At 38.3% G+C, this 25,438-nt stretch overlaps 1 protein-coding gene across 2 annotated transcripts in view; it reads left to right on the top strand.

Moving 5' to 3' along the window:
* The window catches only part of grid2 (glutamate receptor, ionotropic, delta 2), a 1,088,972-nt gene that overhangs the window by 863,323 nt on the left and 200,211 nt on the right, over positions 1-25,438 (top strand). For both annotated transcript variants that reach the window (XM_062025903.1, XM_062025902.1), the window contains one exon: positions 14,399-14,537. In XM_062025903.1, the coding sequence (XP_061881887.1) occupies positions 14,399-14,537 (139 nt within the window). The remainder of the gene's footprint in view (positions 1-14,398; positions 14,538-25,438) is intronic.

The following is a 25,438-nucleotide window of genomic DNA, read 5'->3' as shown; positions in this document are numbered from 1 at the left end:
TTAGTGAGAATATACTTATTTTAAGGTATTTTTGGGTTCATTGAGGTTAGCTAATTTGACTTGTTTTGGAATGTCTTGACAAGCCGAATTTTCTTGTTCTATTGGCAGATAATTTTGCTTAGTTCAAATAGAATACACCTAATTTTTGTATTTTTTTTTTCTTGTTTTTGAACACTGACTTTTTGCTGTGTGGTTCTAGCAACAAATTGCCCATACCTTAAGTCATTAACCATTTGTGTAATGATTGTACAACTTTTTTAAACATTTTTTTTTTTTTTTTTTAATTAATCAATCCAATAAAATAATACACAATAATACCATATTAATACAATTCCAATTCCAAGCAACATCCGGAGTAGCAATCAACAGAGCAATTGAGAGGACACACAAACATGACACAAAACAATCCAAAAGTAGTCAAACAAAAATGAATATCAACAACAGTATCAATAGGACTAAAATATGAGCCTGTTTTGATTATAATATATTATATTATGTTGTGATGTTGTATTTAATTTTTTATCATATTGTATATGTATTGTGTGCTTTTTTTTTCTTTTTCTCTCTCTTTCTTTTCTTTTTCTTTTAAATTGTAATTTTACTGCCTTTTTTTTATTTTATTTTTTTATTTTTTTTACATCATGGCCAGGGGACTACAGATGAAAACTAACCTTCTGGCTAATTCTGGCTTTTTTTTTAACGATGTGTTTTATGAAATTGCATTGTCCCCTTTGAAATAAACTAATCCAAAAATTAAAAGCAATTAAAAAATAATCATAATTCCAACATAGCAGTGATTAGAAATCCCTCATTGACATTATCAACACAGCCATTTATAAAAACAAATTAAAAAATTTTTTAAAAAAAATGAACAATAGTGTCACAGTGGCTTACACTTGCATCACATCTCATAAGCTTGATAACACATTGTGTCCAATGTTTTCCACAAAGATAAAAAAAAATCATATTTTAGGTTCATTTCATAGTTAAAAATGATTGCGCAATTTTGAGGATATTTGCATAGCGTGTATGCGAGTATGTATTGCAAAATATTTTGACCACGACCAAAAGGGGGCTGCAAAAAATGTCATAATACTTAACTTCTTCACTCTCGTACGTTCATGTTTGCAAGCCGCCTGTGTTCCTCCCACGTGATTGAATCCGTCACGCCATGTTTGACTGCCTGCTTGCACCACTGTGAACACATGATGACAGATGTGTTGATGAAATGATAGGCGCGTGGTTAAAACAACATTTGTGTTGACCCAGCCTCCGTGCGTGACTGTCGCTGGGCGCTAATTCATCACCAGCGACCACGCAAAAAGAATATAAACACAAGTGAAAAATACACATACATAAAAGGCACTGACTTAACCATTTACCCATTTTATCGCGGCGTTAAGGACGGGCACCATGAATGGAAACACTTCAGAATTCTTTATGTGACAATTTAAATGTGAGAATTCAATGCAAATGCATTCTGTTTGGGCTATTTACTTCCCCTTATGGAATGTGTGATGTTGCGATTGCACTTATTCATGCAAATTCAACCAATCTGTATGGCTTGAACGCCCCCCTGTCTACAGCGCTATGCCTTCTAGGTCAGTGTTTTTCAACCACTGTGGGATACAGTCTTGTGTGCAGTCGGAGATTATCTAATTTCACCTATTTGGGTTAAAAATATTTTTTGCAAACTAGTAATTATAGTCTGCAAATGATGTGTTGTTGTTGAGTGTCTGTGCTGTCTGGAGCTCGGCAGAGTCACCGTGTAATACTCTTCCATATCAGTAGGTGGCAGCCGGTAGCTAATTGCTTTGTAGATGTCGGGAACAGCGGGAGGCAGTGCGCAGGTAAAAAAGGTGTCTAATGCTTTAACCAAAAATGAACAAAAGGTGAGTGCCCCTAAGAAAAGGCATTGAAGCTTAGGGAAGGCTATGCAGAACGAAACTAAAACTGAACTGGCTACAAAGTAAACAAAAACAGAATGCTGGACAGCAGCAAAGACTTACTGTGGAGCAAAGACGGCGTCCACAATGTACATCCAAACATGACATGACAATTAACGATGTCCCCACAAAGAAGGATAAAAACTGAAATATCCTTGATTGCTAAAACAAAGTAGATGCGGGAAATATCGCTCAAAGGAAGACATGAAACTGCTGCAGGAAAATACCAAAAAAAGAGAAAAAGACACCAAAATAGGAGCGCAAGACAAGAACTAAAACAGTAAACAGGAAAACAGCAAGAAACTCAAAATAAGTCACGGTGTGATGTGACAGGTCGTGACAGTACACCTACTTTGAGACAAGAGCTATAGTGATGCATGGTTGATTATGGTTTAAAGTCATATCCAACAATTGCGACGACCACTTTTTACTGTCAACTGAGTTTCGTTTTTTAATGATTTCTGCTGGTGGTGTGCCTCCGAATTTTTTCAACGCAAAAAATGTGCCTTGGCTCAAAAAAGGTTGAAAAACACTGTTCTAGGCAATGTTGTATGGATTAACTAGATGACGCAATTCCTGAAGAAATTGCGTGTGAATGCTCCAATGCTGAATTTGAACTTTCAAAATGACTTAATGTTGAAGTAGAGCACACAATTCCTGAACAGGGTGAATATTTTGAAGTTGGAACGGTTTGAATCGGTTGAAAAATGTGGGAATTGTGGAAGTTTGAAAAATTGATATTTCATTTTGAATGGGGATAATGTCCCTAAAAACTGGGAATTATAGGAAATCCGGGATTTTTTTTCAAATTGTTGAAGGAGAGCACATCATTCCTGAACAGGCTGAATATTTTGAAGTTGGAACAGTTTGAATCAGATGGAAAAATGTGGGAGTTGTGGAACTTTGAAAAATGTCCCATTCTTTTCAATGGGAATTTCATGGAAATTTGGGAAATGCGGGAATTTTTCTGAAAATGCTAAATATTTTTGAATGTTGTGAATGAGTGCAAATGATCGGTGTTGGAATTTTTCAAATCAGTCAAGAAAGGTTGAGGTAGCAACATTTTTAATTGAGAAATGGTATTACGGGAATTCCTGGAATTTTTTTGAACTTGGAAAAATGATAGTTTGAATGTCCAGGATGAGTGGAATGTGTTGAAGGTGGAATGGTTTGAATCCGTTGAACATTTTGTAAATGGTGGAAGTTTGAAAAATGGCCAACTCATTTTGAATGGGAAAAATGTCCCGGAAAACCTGGAATTCTGTGAAATCTGAGAATTTGGGGAATTTGTCAAGGGAAAGCCCGCGATTCCCGAATAGGTTGAACAGTTTGAAGTTGGAACAGTTGGAATCGGGTGAAAAATGTGGAAGGTAGAGCGTGCCAAAATCTGGAGAAGAAGAAAAAGTTGAAGTTGAATAATAAATAGATGAATTTTGGTGTAGAAAATGCTTTGGAGCATTCACACAATAAATGGATTAGATTTATAGCACTTTTCTAGACAATCAAAGTCTGTGAATTCATCATTTATTCACTCCACATTCACACTTAATGGTGGTAAGCTACATTCGTAGCCCCAGCGGTCCTGGGGTAGACTGATGTACTGTTGACCACCACCAAACCAGTACTCACAAGATGGCAGAAGCTGGAATTGAACCTGGGACCCTTAAGTTGCTGGCACCGCCGCTCTACCATCTGAGCCATGCCGACCCCATAAGCCTTTAGCAACACGGGCCTCCTCACTTTCTAGTTTGTATTATAGTGTGTGTATATTCATATATGTATTATACTTTTATTTAGCCACGATTCTCATTTGCAATGCCAACATAACAAAGAGTTACATGATAGAGATGTTGAAGTGTGATGATAATCTCTCATCGTCTCTCATTACTGAAGAAAGAAATACCACTATAGATCACTCTCAGCAGTTCACAAATGCTCTTAACGTGTGTTGGAACATATATGCATGTTTAAGATGGACAAACACTTTTCAATCGATAAACACACACAGAGGACGTAGCCAACAGCGGACAACAAGGAAACCTTTGGTGGCGTTTATTACCACAAAACCCAAAATCAGTGAAGTTGTCACGTTTTCTAAATTGTAAATAAAACACAGAATGCAATGATTTGCAAATCCTTTTCAACCTATATTCAATTGAATAGACTGCAAAGACAAGATACTTAACGTTCAAACTGGTAAACTGTTATTTTTTGGGGAAATATTTGGAATTTGATGCCTGCAACATGTTTCTAAAAAGCTGGCACTAGTGGCAAAAAAGACTGAGAAAGTTGAGGAATGCTCGTCAAACACTTATTTGGAACATCCTACAGGTCAACAGGCTAATTGGGAACAGGTGGGTGCCATGATTGGGTATAAAAGCAACATCCATGAAATGCTCAGTCATTCACAAACAAGGATGGGGCGAGGGTCACCACTTTGTAAACAAATGTGTGAGCAAATTGTCGAACAGTTTAAGAACAACATTTTTTAACAAGCTATTGCAAGAAATTTAGGGATTTCACCATCTATCATACCATCTATCTATCCATGTAATAGCATCAAAAGGTTCAGAGAATCTGGAGAAATCCCTGCATGTCAGCGGCAAGGCTGAAAGCCAACATTAAATACTTGTGACTTTCGATCCCTCAAGCGGTACTGCATAAAAAAATAAAAACGACATCAGTGTGTAAAGGATATCACCACATGAGCTCAGGAACACTTCAGAAAACCACTGTCAGTAACTACAGTTTGTCGCTACATCTGTAAGTGCAAGTAAAAACTCTACTATGCAAAGCAAAAGTTATTTATCAACAACACCCAGAAACGCCGCCGGCTTCGCTGGGCCCGAGCTCATCTAAAAATGGACTGATGCCAAAGTGGAAAAGTGTTCTGTGGTCTGACGAGTCCACATTTCAAATTGTTTTTGGAAACTGTGGACGTCGAGTCCTGCGGACCAAAGAGGAAAAGAACCATCCGGATTGTTATAGGCGCAAAGTTGAAAAGCTGTGATGGTATGGGGGTGTAGTTATTTCAGCAAGACAATGCCAAGCCACATTCTGGCTTCGTAGTAAAAGAGTGCGGGTACTAGACTGGCCTGCCTGTAGTCCAGACCTGCGTAAAATATGTCAACAGAGACCCCGGACTGTTGAACAACTTAAGCTGTACATCAAGCAAGAATGGTAAAGAATTCCACCTGAAAAGCTTCAAAAATTGGTCTCCTCAGTTCCCAAACATTTACCGAGTGCCGTTAAAAGGAAAGGCCATGTAACACAGTGGTAAAAATGCCCCTGTGCCAACTTTTTTCCAATGTGTTGCTGCCATTAAATTCTAAGTTAATGATTGTTTGCAAAAATAATGAAGTTTCTCAGTTCAAACATGAAATATCTTGTCTTTGCAGTCTATTCAATTGAATATAAGTTGAAAAGGATTTGCAAATCATTGTATTCTGTTTTTATTTACGAATTAAACAACGTACCAACTTCACTGGTTTTGTGTTTTATAGAATTTTTAATTATTTGTTACTAATATTATGAATTATATAAAGAATTAAAACAGTACAGTTTTGCACAATTAGCCGAGTATGTGCAATAATTATAGTGTTCACTTTACTGTATACGACATTCAAAAACCCAAAACGGCTCAATCCATCAGGTGCGATTGTTAGTCTTGATTTGAGTTAAGCACAATGTTAATATTTCATTGCACTCTAAGAATAGTTTAACTTCCAAAAAAAAAAAATTGGACGTGGAGATGCAGACACTCCCGGTTGTGTTACATATTTCATCAAAGTTGCAAGCGCCGCCTAAAAAAAAATCACCATGAAAATAGTTTTTGACGCCGCAATATGTTGTCTTCTCCTTTAATTGAATGGCTCCTCTCTGTATGAATATTTCCTGTATGAAAAAAACAACAACACAACACCAAATTTCCTGTGTGGTGGAATGAGTCACAAAGGTCATATTATAGAAGATGTTGGAGTCTGAGTAGTCACGGCTTTGCATACATCAGAGGGAAAAAAAACACATTTGCGGCTGCTGGTCTTGCATGGTTCTTCGGAAAGGTTCCTATTCCCATTGGCAATGCCAGAACATAATTCCTCATGAATACTTCATGCAGGAGCTTAATCAAAAAACACTATTTGCTCATTTATTTCATTTTCATTCGGAACACCGCAGATATACAATTGCAGAAGATTTGTATTTATTTGTTGTGGCTTAAAAATCCCCCACGGGTAAATAGTCTTTCTCTCTCGACCACACTACTTTGTTAGGTCTGAAAGTCCATGTAAATGTGGGTCTTGAACCTGTGGCTCTACAATCTTACAGGCAAGCTTTAACAGTACAATGATCCAACCTCTGGTTTTGTTGGTTCCGTTCTTACAGCTAATGATGGGTCAAACGATACTGAAGCATCAACGCATACAAGGAGTGATACTGCAATATGTCCTATCCAGTGTTGGGTTGATTACTGTAACTAGTTACAGTTACTAGTTACTTTATTTCAAAAAGTAACTCAGTTACTTACACCAAAAAGTAATGTGTTACTGTGAAAATTATCTATTTAGTTACTTCTTTTTTTTTTTTTTAAAGCTCCCATTAATGCCTTTCTAGCCTTCATTTCAGTACTGTTATTGCACTGGAGAATAATACAATCTGTTGATCAACTTGACATGCATTTGCATCACTGAACTCTGCTAAGCAATGTGGTCTACATACAACACACAAAGACAAAAACATGTTTCAAAGGGCCAATTTATTTCAGGCCAGGACAAATTGACACAACTATTTTAAATAGCTGCAACATAACATACATAAGTAACAAACAGCATAATAACAACATAGCTGTAAACCAAGGAAGGCAGTAGGCACACATGACATACACAAAGCCCAACAAGGCATTTTTTTCTCTCAAGGAATTGTGAAATAAAATCATGCCTTCAGTGAAGCCCAGAACACCAAATATTGGCCTTGCACACTAGGATCCCTCTTTATGTTTATGAACTTTATAGTCTATACATTTAGAGTGATGTGATAATCAAACACTCTAGAAGTCTAGAATGAAACAGTATATAAGATAATTGACAAGAGTGTGTGTACCTTCGGTGCTGAATAATGAGCAGAGGCAGAGTTTGGAGTGCCTTCTTTAGCTTGCTTTCCATGTTTATGTGCTCACTGTCCACTGTGTCCAGGAACTTTGAAAATCTTTCCGTGCCATTTGCTGTTTGACGCCGGTATCATGCTAATTAGCTGCCTGAAAGCGGGTGACTCCACTGTAGAAATAGCCTGCATGTCTTCTAGCACATACGCTGCAATGGCTCTATCGATGTTGTCCTGGCTAGCAGTCCCTCCGTTAAAATCCTTAGGTGAAGTGTGTCTCTCTTTACTAGCTTCGTCGAAGCATGTTGCTTTTGTAGCTGTTTCAGCAAATTTGAATTGCTGTTTTGGGCAGTAGATGGGATCATTGATCCAAGACACAACTTACATTTAACTAAAATGTTATTTTCTTTGTGCTCGACAAAAGAAAAGTAGTGAGAATATCTCCATGTTAAGAAACTCGACTGCGGCTCTGCCATGATGTCTTGTTAATAAACACAGACACGCCCCCGCCCTCCCCTCCCTCCTTCTCTCCTCACACCCACACCCAGACACACACAGAGCGCGCCTCTTGTGACACAAGAGATTCAGAAGGACGACACTGCAACTCTTCAATAAAACACACTCAGATCTTCTGTTTATAGCCAATACTACTAAAAAAATAAGGTAAAATAACGCAATAACGCATCATGTAGTAACGGTAACTGAGTTACTGAATATAAAAAATAACACTTTAGACTACTAGTTACCGCCGAAACTAATGGCGTTACAGTAACGCGTTACTTTGTAACGCGTTAGTCCCAACACTGGTCCTATCACACAAAACCAACTTTTCTTACCCACTGGTGTCTGTTTTTGTCCATCCATCCCTCCATTTTCTGTATTTGGGAATCATAACATTAGAAGCATGACGGAGATATTTATAAAAAATAGTGCCTTCCATCATACTTCCTCCAAACGAGCCGTTTGAAATTTGCCCAATTTTTCTTTCCAGTTGGTGGAGTCAGCAGATATCGCCATATTTGGTAAAGTTTTACCCGAAGAGCTTTGCGCTCGATAAGTTCCTTCTTTTTCTCTAGCCCGGGGGCTCTTTAGCGCCGCCCTAGTGGCTCCCTGGAGCTTTTTAAAAAATGTATGAAAATAGAAGAAGATGGGGGAAAAACTATATTTTTGTTTTAATAGGGTTTCTGACACAAACCTCCCTAATTGTTAGAAATCCCACTGTTTATATTATATTAAACATGATTCTCTGATGAGAGTATTTGGCGAGCGCCGTTTTGTCCTACTAATTTTGGCGGTCCTTGAACTCACCGTAGTTTGTTTACGTGTACAACTTTCTTCAATGATGCCAGAGAAAGACATGTTTTATGCCACTCATTCTTTGTCTCATTTTGTCCACCAAACGTTTTATGCTGTGCGTGAATGCACAAAGGTGAGCTTTGTTGATGTTATTGACTTGTGTGGAGTGCTAATCAGACATATTTGGTCAGTGCATGACTGCATGCTAATCGATGCTAACATACTATTTAGGCTAGCTTTATGTACGTATTGCATTATTAGGCCTCACCTGTAGGTATAGTTGAGCTCGTTTAATTTCCTTTACGCATGTCCTCTGTGTGTTTAATTTTGTGGAAGACTTGCGCTTCCGGGTTCTTCGGACCACCAATCACTGACATGCCAGGCTCTTCCAGGGTTACAACAATGTTTTATTGTCAGCAATGTGCAAAGTCTTCTAGTGCTTTTCAGCAATTATCTTTCGCAGTGTATAAATGAGTTTTAAGTTGGGATTTAAACGGCAAATTATTTTGATACTTTTCGGTACTTTTCTAAATACAGGGGACCACAAAAAATTGCTTTATTGTTTTTTTTTAACAAAAAAATCTTATGGTACATTAAACATATGTTTCTTATTGCAATTAAGTTCTTAAATAAAATAGTGAACATACGTACTAGACAAATTGTCTTTTTTTAGTAAGTAAGCAAACAAAGGCTCCTAATTAGTCTGTTGACGTATGCAGTAACATATTGTGTCATTTCTCATTCTATTATTTTGTCAAAATTATGAGGGATATGCTCTAAAAATGGATTATTAATCTACTTGTTCATTTACTGTTAATATCTTCTGACTTTCTCTTTTAACATGTTCTATCTACACTTCTGTTAAAATGTAATAATCACTTATTTGTCTGTTGTTTGATACTTTACATTAGTTTTGGATAATACCACAAATTTGGGTATCAATCCTACTATACCAAGTCCTTACAGGATCACACATTGGTCATATTCAAAGTCCTCATGTGTCCAGGGACATATTTCCTGAGTTTATAAACATAATATAAATTTTTTTTTAAACGAAAGAAGATGTTGTGATGCCAAAAAATATTGACATAATCATAGTAGTATCGACTAGATACGCTACTGTACTGGTTATTATTACCAATTGCATTTGTTTACATGTTGACAGACCGGTACTTTTCAAAGGCAGTATAGTACCGAATATGATTCATTAGTATCGCGGTACTATACTAATACCGGTATACCGTACAACCCTACAGTCTAATCAATTAATCTATCAGTGAATAGACGAGACAATTAAGTTCCCCTTAAATTTGTATTTGTCATAAACTATTTGCCGCCAACTTGGTGGGAACAGTTTGACGGAAGCTCCAAAAAAAAGAAAACCGGCAGCGTCTTAATAACACATGTGACATCCACCCACTCTCTTTATCTACTCCCTCGTTCCTTTCTTCAACACATTGTTGCTTTTTTTTTTCTACCCCGTCCTCTCGCCAATTCCCCTTCAAGGCTTCATTGCTACCGTACATTTGATTTGATTGAAATGTGTTATCATCCTCACATGGAGTGGTATCTCCTCCTGAGTCCCGACAATGCGTTTTGCTGTTGACATCAAGTTTTAGCAGGAGCCTGAGGGCACTGAGATACGGGGAAGAAGTGCTTTACAGACGCTTCAAACACCCCATCTGCGTGTCTCGTGTGCTGGAAGCTTCTATGTTACACCGCATGACGTCGCGCATGACAGACATACAGTCTTATGAATCCGGCCTGATTTTCCCCAATGGTGAATTGGATCGATACAGCGTCCGCATTACTTAAAGGCCTACTGAAATTATTTTTTTAAATTTAAACGGGGATAGCAGATCCATTCTATGTGTCATACTTGATCATTTCGCGATATTGCCATATTTTTGCTGAAAGGATTTAGTAGAGAACATCGACGATAAAGTTCGCAACTTTTGGTCGCTGATAAAAAAAAAGCCTTGCCTGTACCGGAAGTAGCGTGACGTCGCAGGTTGAAAGGCTCCTCATATTTCCCCATTGTTTACACCAGCAGCGAGAGCGATTCGGACCGAGAAAGCGACGATTACCCCATTAATTTGAGCGAGGATGAAAGATTCGTGGGTGAGGTACGTGAGAGTGAAGGACTAGAGTGCAGTGCAGGACGTATCTTTTTTCGCTCTGACCGTAACTTAGGTACAAGGGCTCATTGGATTCCATACTTTCTCCTTTTTCTATTGTGGATCACGGATTTGTATTTTAAACCACCTCAGATACTATATCCTCTTGAAAATGAGAGTCGAGAACGCGAAATGGACATTCACAGTGACTTTTATCTCCACGACAATACATCGGCGAAGCACTTTAGCTACGGAGCTAACGTGATAGCATCGTGCTTAACTGCAGATAGAAACAGACTACTAGTTACCGCCGAAACTAATGGCGTTACAGTAACGCGTTACTTTGTAACGCGTTAGTCCCAACACTGGTCCTATCACACAAAACCAACTTTTCTTACCCACTGGTGTCTGTTTTTGTCCATCCATCCCTCCATTTTCTGTATTTGGGAATCATAACATTAGAAGCATGACGGAGATATTTATAAAAAATAGTGCCTTCCATCATACTTCCTCCAAACGAGCCGTTTGAAATTTGCCCAATTTTTCTTTCCAGTTGGTGGAGTCAGCAGATATCGCCATATATGGTAAAGTTTTACCCGAAGAGCTTTGCGCTCGATAAGTTCCTTCTTTTTCTCTAGCCCGGGGGCTCTTTAGCGCCGCCCTAGTGGCTCCCTGGAGCTTTTTAAAAAATGTATGAAAATAGAAGAAGATGGGGGAAAAACTATATTTTTGTTTTAATAGGGTTTCTGACACAAACCTCCCTAATTGTTAGAAATCCCACTGTTTATATTATATTAAACATGATTCTCTGATGAGAGTATTTGGCGAGCGCCGTTTTGTCCTACTAATTTTGGCGGTCCTTGAACTCACCGTAGTTTGTTTACGTGTACAACTTTCTTCAATGATGCCAGAGAAAGACATGTTTTATGCCACTCATTCTTTGTCTCATTTTGTCCACCAAACATTTTATGCTGTGCGTGAATGCACAAAGGTGAGCTTTGTTGATGTTATTGACTTGTGTGGAGTGCTAATCAGACATATTTGGTCAGAGAAAGCGACGATTACCCCATTAATTTGAGCGAGGATGAAAGATTCGTGGGTGAGGTACGTGAGAGTGAAGGACTAGAGTGCAGTGCAGGACGTATCTTTTTTCGCTCTGACCGTAACTTAGGTACAAGGGTTCATTGGATACCACACTTTCTCCTTTTTCTATTGTGGATCACGGATTTGTATTTTAAACCACCTCGGATACTATATCCTCTTGAAAATGAGAGTCGAGAACGTGAAATGGACATTCACAATGACTTTTATCTCCACGACAATACATCGGCGAAGCACTTTAGCTACGGAGCTAACGTGATAGCATCGTGCTTAACTGCAGATAGAAACAAAAAAAATAAACCCCTGACTGGAAGTATAGACAGAAAATCAACAATACTATTAAACCATGGACATGTAACTACACGGTTAATGCTTTCCAGTCTGGCGAAGCTTAACAATGCTGTTGCTAACGACGCCATTGAAGCTTACTTAGCTACGGGACCTCACAGAGCTATGCTAAAAACATTAGCTATCCACCTACGCCAGCCAGCCCTCATCTGCTCATCAACACCCGTGCTCACCTGCATTCCAGCGATCGACGGAGCGACGAAGGACTTCCCCCTGATCATCGATGCGGTCGGCGGCTAGCGTCGGATAGCGCGTCTGCTATCCAATTCAAAGTCCTCCTGGTTGTGTTGCTGCAGCCAGCCGCAAATACACCGATCCCACCTACAGCTTTCTTCTTTGCAGTCTTCATTGTTCATTAAACAAATTGCAAAAGATTCACCAACACAGATGTCCAGAATACTGTGGAATTTTGCCATGAAAACAGAGCTTTTTGTATTGGATACTATGGTGTCAGAAAAATTCCGTTTCAACCATTGACGTCACGCACATACGTCATCATACATAGACGTTTTCAACCGGAAGTTTCGCGGGAAATTGCACTTCATAAGTTAACCCGGCTGTATTAAGATTAAAGTACCAATGATTGTCACACACACACTAGATGTGGTGAAATTTGTCCTCTGCATTTGACCCATCCCCTTGGGGAGCAGTGGGCAGCAGCGGCGCCGCGCCCGGGAATCAGTTTGGTGATTTAACCCCCAACTCCAACCCTTTGTTGGTGAGTGCCAAGCAGGGAGGTTATGGCATGTGTTGCAATGTCGAAATTTCATCATTGATGTATAAACTATCAGACTGCGTGGTCGGTAGTAGTGGCTTTCAGATCTCACAATCCACTCTTCCCTCACTCAAGACGCCAAGGTATTTTTTAAATTGATATGCTGTAAAAAAAACAAAAAAAACATGCAAATGATACGGTAAAATTGTGGCGACTGAGCTGCCAGTTTTATACAGTACAATCTAAAGGTTTGGTTTTATGTAAAAAAAGACAGACCATTATACACATGTTGTATACATACACATTTATATTCATACTGTATATTATTCACTGTTAACAGTGGTACCGTTTTTCCATTCCATTTAATTTAATTCCATGTATTATTTTAATTTTATATGATGTTAAAAAAAACAAAAAATAACCCTGCAAATATTACGGTAAAATTGTGGTGACTCAGCTGCCAGTTTTATACAGTGCAATCTAAATATTTGGTTTTACATTAAAAAAAGACAGACAATTATACACGTTTTATATATACCGTATTTTTCGGACTATAGGTCGCTCCGGAGTATAAGTCGCACCGGCCGAAAATGCATAATAAAGAAGGAAAAAAACATATAAGTCGCACTGGAGTATAAGTCGCATTTTTGGGGGAAATGTATTTGATAAAACACCAAGAATAGACATTTGAAAGGCAATTTAAAATAAATAAAGGATAGTGAACAACGGCTGAATAAGTGTACGATATATGACGCATAAATAACCAACTGAGAACGTGCCTGGTATGTTAACGTAACATATTATGGTAAGAGTCATTCAAATAACTATAAAAAACATGCTATACGTTTACCAAAAAATCTGTCATTCCTAATCGCTAAACCCGATGAAATCTTATATGTCTAGTCTCTTACGTGAATGAGCTAAATAATATTATTTGATATTTTACGGTAATGTGTTAATAATTTCACACATAAGTCGCTCCTGAGTATAAGTCGCACCCCCGGCCAAACTATGAAAAAAACTGTGACTTATAGTCCGAAAAATACGGTACACATTTATATCCATACTGTATATTATTCACTGTTAAAAGTGGCCCTCTGAGGGCAACCATAACTGCGACGTGGCCCTCGATGGAAACCAGTTCGACACGACTGTTCTAAAGGATTTATTACAATCCCTGCAAAAAATGAGTAATGTTTGCTGTGGTCTGGAACAACATGGCACACAAACAACTATCAGAAATGCAGCCAATATTACGTATGGAAAATGCGTCACGCTGTGTCAAATAAAAAGTAGGAATCATGGTGAGGTCCCAAACTTCTAGTCAACATGCTCTTTTTTTTCACTCATTCGCTCCTCATCTGTTTCAGCGTTACACAATCTGAATTTTGCATGCAAGTTGCGCTGCGCATTATTTGTTTCTTTTTAGATTATTACATTCTAATTACCCCGAGAAGCCATAATTGTCCGGGCCTAGAAGGATCCAGTATACCGTCATTAAAATGAAAACATATCATGACGGTAGCACAGCATTAAAGCCATTTTGCAATTTGCCAAAGGGTTAAACTTTGAAGCTGTGACTCAGACTGCGCGCAGAGAGCTTTGTACCTCCGAGTATAAATATTTGATCACCAAACTGCCTTTCTAAATGAGCACAACTTGTATTCTGTGCACTTTCTTCTTCCTGCCATGCCTCCGTGGAATTCGTTCTTCGTTTTCTTGCAATAATGTATTTGTGTTGCACATGCGTGTGTTCAATTGTGTGTGTTTGCATCTAGGCGGAGAGGTGCCCTACACCACCCTGGCAACAAGAATGATGATGGGCGTTTGGTGGATGTTCGCTCTCATCGTCATCTCCTCCTACACGGCCAATTTGGCAGCCTTCCTGACCATCACACGTATAGAAAACTCCATACAGTGAGTATCCTCAAGGCCTTTTCACACTTTTTGATCATTTCATAATGAAGCAGGGGTATTTTAATTGAACCTCTTAAGGCCCAAGCTGTTTGTTTACATGCTTGTTTTATTTCTCTTTGCTATTTGGGCTTATTGGACCCTAATTAGAATAAAAACTAATAATCATCTTTTGATATGATGTACTTAGTCCAGGGGTCGGCAACCCAAAATGTTGAAAGAGCCATATTGGACCAAAAATACAAAAACAAATCTGTCTGGAGCCGCAAAAAATTAAAAGCCATATTACATGTGTCATGAGATATAAATTGAATTAAGAGGACTTAAAGGAAACTAAATGACCTCAAATATAGCTACAAATGAGGCATAATGATGCAATATTATTGTACATATCGCTAGCCTAAATAGCATGTTAGCATCGATTAGCTTGCAGTCATGCAGTGACCAAATATGTCTGATTAGCACTCCACACAAGTCAATAACATCAACAAAACTCACCTTTGTGCATTCAGGCACAACGTTAAAAGTGTGGTGGACAAAATGAGACAGAAAAAGAAGTGGCATAAAACACGTCCTAGAAAGTCGGAGAAAGTTCTGCATGTAAACAAACTCTACGGTGAGTTCAAGGACCGCCAAAATTAGTAGGACAAAACGGCGCTCGCCAAATACTCGAATCAGTGAAGCATATTTAATATAAACAGTGTGATTTATAACAATTAGGGAGGTTTGTGTCATGTTTGTCCTCCTACAGAAACCATACTAAAACAAAAAAATAGATTTTTTTCCCCTCATCTTTTTCCATTCTTCATACATTTTTGAAAAATCTCCAGAGAGCCACTAGGGCGGCGCTAAAGAGCCGCATGCGGCTCTAGAGCCGCGGGTTGCCGACCCCTGACTTAGTCCATAAGTAACTGTGGAGGGGGGCGTGGCCTGCGGACCTGCAGCGAAGCGGGGTGTGCCAGGACCGGCTTCGAGATCAGCGACAGGTGCGTAGATGGCCCACCTGGGCGTGCTTATCTAATCACCTGTCGCTTTGCTGCAGGTCCGCAGGCCACGCCCCCCTCCACAGTAACAAACGTGTACTTCATGTTTAGTGACATGCTAATTCTTATTTTTACACTTTTTTTCCCCCAAATTCCATTGTATGTTATACTCTTCTGACACCACCAGATGGCAGTATTAGTGTCCACATAAGCGGCAATAAGACCCCAAATTCAGTAGTGTACACAATTTTGGAAATAAGAGCTAAAAGGTGCTGTCCACGCATGTGGCCACTAAGCCTTTGGAGGTTTTAAAGCAACCACATAATGTATCTACTGTGGTGTAGCAACCATTTTTGGATGGCAACATATGTTGCTCCAAAACCTGTATGTACCTTTCAGCATTAATGGCGCCTTCACAGATGTGTAAGTTACTTGGGCACTAATACACCCCCATACCATCACAGATGGTGGTTTTTACACTTTGCGCCTATAACAATCCGGATGGTTCTTTTCCTTTTTGGTCCGGTGACGTCCACAGTTTCCAAAAACAATTTGAAATGTGGACTTGTCAGACCACAGAACACTTTTCCACGGTGTATCAGTCCATCTTAGATGAGCTCAGGCCCAGCGAAGTCGACGGCGTTTCTGGGTGTTGTTGATAAACGGTTTTCGCTTTACATAGGAGAGTTTTAACTTGCACTTACAGATGTAGCGACCAACTGTAGTTACTGACAGTGGGTTTCTGAAGTGTTCCTGAGCCCATGTGGTGATATCCTTTACACACTGATGTCGCTTGTTGATGCAGTACAGCCTGAGGGATGGAAGGTCACGGGCTTAGCTGCTTACGTGCAGTGATTTCTCCAGATTCTCTGAACCCTTTGATGATATTACGGAGCGTAGATGGTGAAATCCCTAAATTCCTTGCAATACCTGGTTGAGAAAGGTTTTTCTTAAACTGTTCAACAATTTGCTCACGCATTTGTTGACAAAGTGGTGACCCTCGCCCCATCCTTGTTTGTGAATGACTGAGCATTTCATGGAATCTACTTTTATTCCCAATCATGGCACCCACCTGTTCCCAATTTGCCTGTTCACCTGTGGGATGTTCCAAATAAGTGTTTGATGAGCATTCCTCAACTTTATCAGTATTTATTGCCACCTTTCCCAACTTCTTTGTCACGTGTTGCTGGCATCAAATTCTAAAGTTAATGATTATTTGCAAAAAAAAATAAAATGTTTATCAGTTTGAACATCGAATATGTTGTCTTTGTGGCATATTCAACTGAATATGGGTTGAAAATGATTTGCAAATCATTGTATTCCGAGTATATTTACATCTCACACCATTTCCCAACTCATATGGAAACGGGGTTTGTAGATACGAAGCAACACATCCAGCTTTCCCCAATCCAGTCGGTGGATTGTAATTTCCTGTTTCAAGTTGACATCTATCACTGTGTGTGCACTTATGTGTGTGTGCGCCTGCCTATACGTGTATGTGAGCTTATTTGAGTGATGGAGACGGAGAAGATACCATATAAAAACAATGAGACACCATAAATGTGTTTTTGCAAGTTCCTGTCGCACGCAGACCAATGGTGTGGCAGCTCACCGTAGTGTGGACAAGCCAAAAATGTCCCCACCATAGCAAGTGTCCTCACAGTGTAGATGAGAGGACACATGAACATAGAAAGACAAGAACACACACCCGCTCTCTGTTTATCTATCATTGCGATAATGTGGGGTTTTTTTGTTGTTTTTTTCCGGTGTTTCTTTCCTGGTGGCACTCGGAAGATGTTCATCTCTCATTGGACTAATCAGAATTCCGAAGCATCCGTTATGCCCGCCAGTGTCCTCCCTCCCCGAGTCAGCTTCGGAATGAACATCATTTATTTCTCTCCATCTCGTCACTTTTTTTTTTTTTTTTTTTTTACCTCCACTTGAGTATTTTCATTTAATTTAGATAAATTCACCTTTTGCGCCCCGTTGTTCACCCCTCCCTTTACAATATGCCGCCATTACCAAGTGCCTCTCAGCTTGCTGAGTGAATTAAGGATTTCCATAAATTTTCATGCATTATCTTTAATGTGTTTACTCTTCCGAGGTCATTAGAGGCATAATTACTACCTCTCGGGCGCCACCCACCTAGCCCCCCCTAAGCCGCCAAAGATGGTGAGGATAGAATCCCAATTTAAAAGGAGGACTGTGGTGTTCTTGATTAGCAGGGCCCGCCTGTTGCATGTGGTTGTTTAGGACCACAACTACTCAGGGATCACATGTTAATGGCATAGGCCAGTGGTTCTTACAGTTTTTCCCATTTGCTTACATACAATTTTACTAACTGTGCGTCTTTTTTCAATATCTGGTTCAAGATATACACACTTTTCCAAACACCAAATTCAATGTTCTTAATCCCTAGATCAGGGGTCACCAACCTTTTTGAAACCAAGAGCTACTTCTTGGGTGCTGATTAATGCGAAGGGCTACCAGTTTGATACACACTTAAATAAATTGCCAGAAATAGCCAATTTGCTCAATTTACCTTTAACTCTATGTTGTTATTAATAATTAATGATATTTACACTTAATTGAACGGTTTAAAAGAGGAGAAAACACGAAAAAAATTACAATTAATTTTGAAACATAGTTTATCATCAATTTCGACTCTTTAAAATTCAAAATTCAACTGAAAAAAAGAGAAAAACTAGCTAATTCAAATCTTTTTTTTTTAAATTAAAAAAAAATTGTTTTATGGAACATCATTAGTAATTTTTCCTGATTAAGATTAATTTTAGAATTTTGATGACATGTTTTAAAAAGGTTAAAATCCAATCTACACTTTTTCAGAATACATAACAAATTGGACCAAGCTATATTTCTAACAAAGACTAATCATTATTTCTTCTAGATTTTCCAGAACAAAAATGTTAAAAGAAATTCAAAAGACTTTGAAATAAGATTTAAATGTGATTCTACAGATTTTCTAGATTTGCCAGAATTTTTTTTTTTAATTTTAATCATAATAAGTTTGAAGAAATATTTCACAAATATTCTTCGTCGAAAAAACAGAAGCTAAAATGAAGAATTAAATTAAAATGTATTTATTATTCTTTACAATAAAAAAACATTTTTTTAACTTGAACATTGATTTAAATTGTCAGGAAAGAAGAGGAAGGAATTTAAAAGGTAAAAAGGTATATGTGTTTAAAAATCCTAAAATCATTTTTAAGGTTGTATTTTTTCTCTAAAATTGTCTTTCTGAAAGTTATGAGAAGCAAAGTAAAAAAAGTAATGAATTTATTTAAACAAGTGAAGACCAAGTCTTTAAAATATTTTCTTGGATTTTCAAATTCTATTTGAGTTTTGTCTCTCTTAGAAGTAAAAATGTCGGGCAAAGCGAGACCAGCTTGCTAGTAAATAAATAAAATTTAAAAAAATAGAGGCAGCTCACTGGTAAGTGCTGCTATTTGAGCTATTTTTAGAACAGGCCAGCGGGCTACTCATCTGGTCCTTACGGGCTACCTGGTGCCCGCGGGCACCGCGTTGGTGACCCCTGCCCTAGATGATTTGCTTCGGTCAAAACATATCCCCATTCATCAAAATATTAGCAAGCATTTGTAAAAATGCAGTTTTATTTTCATCTCATTCCCACAGACTTCAAATGATAAGACACTATTGGAGTGAGTTACCCAGAACAGTGATAAATACAAAACACATTTGTAAAAACCCCTATTTTACCATAAGAAATCACATGTTTGGGGCATTTTGCCCGACTTTTTTAGCATATGTGATGAATGATTACTGTAACTTGACAAAATATATTGGCAAATCCATAGCAATTGTCGTTGTTTACTTTGAAGTGGGCCTATACGTAAAAGTAAAAATATACTTGTGGAGGGGGGCGTGGCCTGCGGGCCTGCAGCGAAGCGGGGTCTGCCAAGACCAGCTTCCATCTCCTCGAGGGGTCCGGCCATGTTGGGTGCCAAATTGTGGAGGTTTCTGCCCTCCAGGTTCCTCGGACCACCAAGCACCGACATGACAGCTCCGTTTCAGGGTTTAGACACTGTTTTATTTTTAAATAAGTCTTTTTTTGTTTGTGCTTTTCAGCAAGTGTCTCTTGGTCTCTCTCTCTCTCTCGTTGCATTTTGTGGCTTTTAATGCCTCACAATTAAACACTTTTATGTTAAAATACTAAACAGATGTTTACCTTATCCCAATAAACATCTGTTTAGTATTTTAACATAAAAGTGTTTGATTGTGAGGCATTAAAAGCCACAAAATGCAACGGGTCCATCAGACCCACAAACACTGGCTGAGTAACAACAATATGAACGTTGCACGGAAAATTTCTCTGCCAGTTTCTGCATCCCACAGGGATTATTCTTTTTTGTTTCTGCACCTGCGGTTCCCACACAAGGTTGCAACATTGTTTTTTCAACACTGTCTGCTCTCATTTTCTCGCACATTTGACCCTCTGATGTTCTGTGTACCTACACTCTGTCCTCCTCCTGTCTAGGCCTGCTGTGTGTGTGTGTGTGTGTGGGGGGGGGGACATCAATTTCCACATTTCTATTAGCCCCGGGTCCAGTGGACCCGGACACATCTTATATGTAATAGAAATGTGTAGGGGGGGGTGTATGGTGTGTCGTCATTAAATATGTATTCTGATATATGTTCTTCACAGAAAATGAGCCAAAGTCAGTGAGTCTCAGGTTGAAAAAGTAATTAATTGTATAATTTTTCTTTTAATAAAAAATGAAAACGGGTCCCACAGACCCGAACACCAAACAATTTGGCCGAGGGCCGGGCTATATATATATATATATATATATATATATATATATGCATACATACATACTTACATACATACATACATACATACATACATACATATATATATATATATATATATATATATATATATATATATATATATATATATATATATATATATATATATATATATATATACACTACCGTTCAAAAGTTTGGGGTCACATTGAAATGTCCTTATTTTTGAAGGAAAAGCACTGTACTTTTCAATGAAGATAACTTTAAACTAGTCTTAACTTTAAAGAAATACACTCTATACATTGCTAATGTGGTAAATGACTATTCTAGCTGCAAATGTCTGGTTTTTGGTGCAATATCTGCATAGGTGTATAGAAGCCCATTTCCAGCAACTATCACTCCAGTGTTCTAATGGTGCAATGTGTTTGCTCATTGGCTCAGAAGGCTAGTTGCTGATTAGAAAACCCTTGTGCAATCATGTTCACACATCTGAAAACAGTTTAGCTCGTTACAGAAGCTACAAAACTGACCTTCCTTTGAGCAGATTGAGTTTCTGGAGCATCACATTTGTGGGGTCAATTAAACGCTCAAAATGGCCAGAAAAAGAGAACTTTCATCTGAAACTCGACAGTCTATTCTTGTTCTTAGAAATGAAGGCTATTCCACAAAATTGTTTGGGTGACCCCAAACTTTTGAACGGTAGTGTATATATATATATATATATATATATATATATATATATATATATATATATATATATATATATATATATATATATATATATATCTTGCGCACTAATTGACTGAAAGAGTCATTTTTACACAATATGATTTGCCTGAACGGCTAGGAGACATCAAGAGTAACTAGCGGTATAAAATTAATTAGAAAGGACAGATTTTTAAAAATAACAATTCAAAAATAATAATAACGATCGTTTTTTCTTTTTAAAACTTGGCACTTTTCGCGGGCCGGATTTTGGATGCTGGCGGGCCAAATCCGGCCCACGGGCCGTAGTTTGCGGACCCCTGCTTTGGAGGTTCACACCAATCTTTTAAAGTGCATGCTGGATGCTAAAAACTCATGATACCTCAAATGCATCTACTTCTATCTTGTAGAGTTAAAATGAAAAAAATACATTTGGGAGGTTGCCTACAGCCACGGCTGTTAACGCCATGTTTTTTTGCGACTCCATTTGAGAATTATTTCAAGGAGATGGAGGCCATGTTGGTCGTAGTGTTTTAGAGTTTTTTTTAACTATTAATGCCTTTTGTTTCATCCTGAAAATGAAATGACAAGCGATGCGTTCAGGCGCTCCTCTCTGGTCAATTTCACGCTTGGGTGTTTTCTCTCAGTTTCGACCCTTTAGGAAAACGGCGAGAGAACAGCAAGGAGAAAAAAAAAAAGGATGACCGTTACTGAGTAGTAATTGGGAGAGGAAGGATGCGGTCAGAGAAGCAGATTGAGCGGACAGGGCGAAGAAAAGCTAAGCGTTTGAATGGAGACGAGCATGGAGATGTGTGCAAATTGCACAGCTGTTGGAAGACAATGGCAGTAGTCTGGATGACAGACCTGTTTCCTATTTTGACGCACCGATATTTAATTGTTAGTTTGCTTTAAATTACTGCGTTTCCTCAAGTAGGGATAGGGGGATTGCGGTATTGACTCGCATATAAGACTGTAATATTTCCCCGAGCGACCCCGTAAGGGACAAGCGGTAGAAAATGGATGGATGGATGGAAATTCTGAAGAAGGCAGGGTGCCTATATTTTGGGTCAAGACATTCACAATAAACATGCGAACCAACAGACCAATGAAGAGGAGTCATCAAACAACACTGTTGATTGTCATGTCATGTACGGATGTACTTTGTGGACGCCATCTCCGCTCCACACACTGTAAGTTTTTGCTGTCGTCCAGCATTCTGTTTTTGTTAACTTTGTAGCAAGTTCAGTTTTACTTTTGTTTTGCATAGCCATCCCTATGCTTCAGTGCCTTTTCCTAGCGGGACTTGCCTTTTGTTCATTTTTGGTTTAAGCCTTACATTAACTTTTTACATACCCAAAAACACTGCACTAGACGGCACATTATTATAATTATTGATTTGCAAAAAAATATATTTTTTGGACCAATTAGGTGAAGTTGCGTAATTTCCCACGGCACACCAGACAATATCTCACGGCACACTAGTGTGCCGCGGCACAGTGGTTGAAAAACACTGCCCTATTCTATATCTGACATTTGCTGAAAGTTAATACAAATGTTTATAACACTTTAGTATGGGGAACATGTTCTAAGTAACATTGTCATCCCATTGGGTTGAATCTGAACCGAGGATGTCGTTGTGGCTTGTGCAGCCCTTTGAGACACTTGTGATTTAGGGCTATATAAGTAAACATTGATTGATTGATTGAAGTAACAAAGACTTGTTATTTGGACACTAGGGGAACATATTGTAAGTAACAAAGACTTAATTTAGAGTTATTTGGTTAGGGTTAGGGTTAGGGTTATGGTTAGAGGGGTAGGGTTAAAGGGTTAGGGTTAGGGCCATGCAGAATAAGGCATTAATAAGTACTTAATAATGACTAATTAAGAGCCAATATGTTACTAATGTGCATGTTAATAAGCAACTAATTGATGGTGAATATGTTCCCCGTACTAAAGTGTTACCAAAATTGTAGATTTTGTGTGTGGTGTTCGGGTCTGTGGGACCCGTTTTCATTTTTTTATTCAAATAAAAATGATACAATTAATTAATTTTTCAAACTGAGACTCACTGACTTTGGCTCAGTTTCTGTGAAGAACGTATATCAGAATACATATTTAATGACCACACACCATACACCCCCCTACACATTTCTATTACATATAAGATGTCCAGGTCCATTGGACCCGGGGCTTATAGAAGTGTGGAAATTGATGTTCTGTGTACCACACACACACATACACGCACACACACACACACGCACACACACACACACACACACGCACACACACACACACACACACACACACACACACACACACACACACACACACACACACACACACACACGCGCACACAGCAGGCATAGACAGGAGGAGGACAGAGTGTAATGTGCGAGAAAATGAGAGCAAACAGTGTTGACAAACAATGTTGCAACCTTGTGTGGGAACCGCAGGTGCAGAAACACAAAAGAAGAATCCCTGTGGGATGCAGAAACTGGCAGAGAAATTTTGGGTCAAAACACTTTTATGTTAAAATACTGAACTGATATTTACCTTATCCCAATAAACATCTGTTCAGTATTTTAACATAAACGTGTTTGATTGTGAGGCATTAAAAGCTACAAAATGCAACGGGTCCATCAGACCCACAAAAGCTGGCTGAGTAACAACAATATGAACATTACACAAGGGTTAAATGAAATAGAGCGTGTGAAGCCTCTTGTCAGTCATCCACTGTCTTTGTCTCTATGGGTGGAGGCGGGTTGGTGAGCACAGACACACAGAGAAGTTGAGGCTCCTAACATGATCAGAATCCGAAAACTTGTTCTGTGTCCTATATACTGAAAGTTTCGTCGAAATCTGTTCGTAACTTTTTGAGTTATGTTGCTAGCTAACAAACCACGGCGATCCCTGGCAGAAGTAATACGATTTGGTGAATGAACGATAATTCAATCAATCAATCAATCAATGTTTATTTACATAGCCCTAAATCACAAGTGTCTCAAAGGGCTAATTGTGTTGATACGTTTGCATGTAAAGTCTTAAAAGAGAAAGGTATTGAGATGTTTACATGCAAACTAACAGATAGCACCAAACAACTCGTTCTATATATAACCATACGTTGAATTTTTGACCACTCCTCTTGACAAAATTGGTGCAGTTCAGCTGAATGTGTTGGTTTTCTGACATGGACTTGTTTCTTCAGCATTGTCCACACGTTTAAGTCAGCACTTTGGGAAGGCCATTCTAAAACCTTAATTCTAGCCTGATTTAGCCATTCCTTTACCACTTTTGACGTGTGTTTGGGGTCATTGTCCTGTTGGAACACCCAACTGCGCCAAGGACTGATGATTTTCGGTTTTGGGTTTTAGATCAGCATAATACTACCACCACCCTGCTTGACGGTATGCATGGTGTTCCTGGGATTAAAGGCCTCACCTTTTCTCCTCCAAACATATTGCTGGGTATTGTGGCCAAACAGCTAAATTGTTGTTTCATCTGACATCACATGGACAAAGATAAGACCTTCTGGAGGAAAGTTATGTGGTCAGATGAAACAAAAAATTAGCTGTTTAGCTGTTTCATGAGTGTTTTTTGTGACAAACAAGTATGTGCTCCCATCACTCTATCACAAAAAATAACAGTTGTAGAAATTATTGGAAACTCAAGACAGCCATGACATTATGTTCTTTACAAGTGTATTAAACTTTTGACAATGACTGTAATTACAAATATCCCTAAACATTCTGTCCCGCCTGGAGTCCGGCGTTACACTGCAAAAAGTCAGTGTTCAAAAACAAGAACAAAAAATACAAAAATGAGGGGTATTTTACTTGAACTAAGCAAAATTATCTGCCAATAGAACAAGAAAATTTGGCTTGTCAAGTAACAAAACAAGTAAAATTAGCTAACCTCAATGAACCCAAAAATACCTTAAAATAAGTATATTCTCACTAATAACAAGTGCACTTTTCTTGGTAGAAAAAAAAAAGTGACCTTTTTGCTCAATATGTTGAAAAATATTCTTAAATTAAGTAAATGATTAAAATGATCCATCATGATTTTTTTTCATGCTTGAAGTAATAAATTATTACTTTAAAAAAGAACTTTTATACTTTTTACATCAGTTGATATTCTAGTTTCAAGCATGTTTTACTCAATATAGGTAATCAAATCTCAGCAACAAGCTGTAATATCTTACTGAGATCATTTAGGACCAAAACACTTAAAACAAGTAAAACACTCTAACATAAAATCTGCTTAGTGAGAAGAATTATCTTATCAGACAGAAAATAAGCAAATATCACCCTTATTTGAGATATTTAATTTTAGTTAGATTTCAGTTTTTGCAGTGTAGGGCTGGACTTGCAGGCAGTTGTACAGGAATCATATCAATATCATTATTTTGTCAATTGTTATTTTGCA

This window comes from Entelurus aequoreus, linkage group LG17, assembly GCF_033978785.1.
Source record: "Entelurus aequoreus isolate RoL-2023_Sb linkage group LG17, RoL_Eaeq_v1.1, whole genome shotgun sequence".
NCBI classification, from domain to species: domain Eukaryota; kingdom Metazoa; phylum Chordata; class Actinopteri; order Syngnathiformes; family Syngnathidae; genus Entelurus; species Entelurus aequoreus.
Note: the sequence above shows the minus strand (reverse complement) of the source record. Positions and strands in the feature narration are given on the sequence as shown.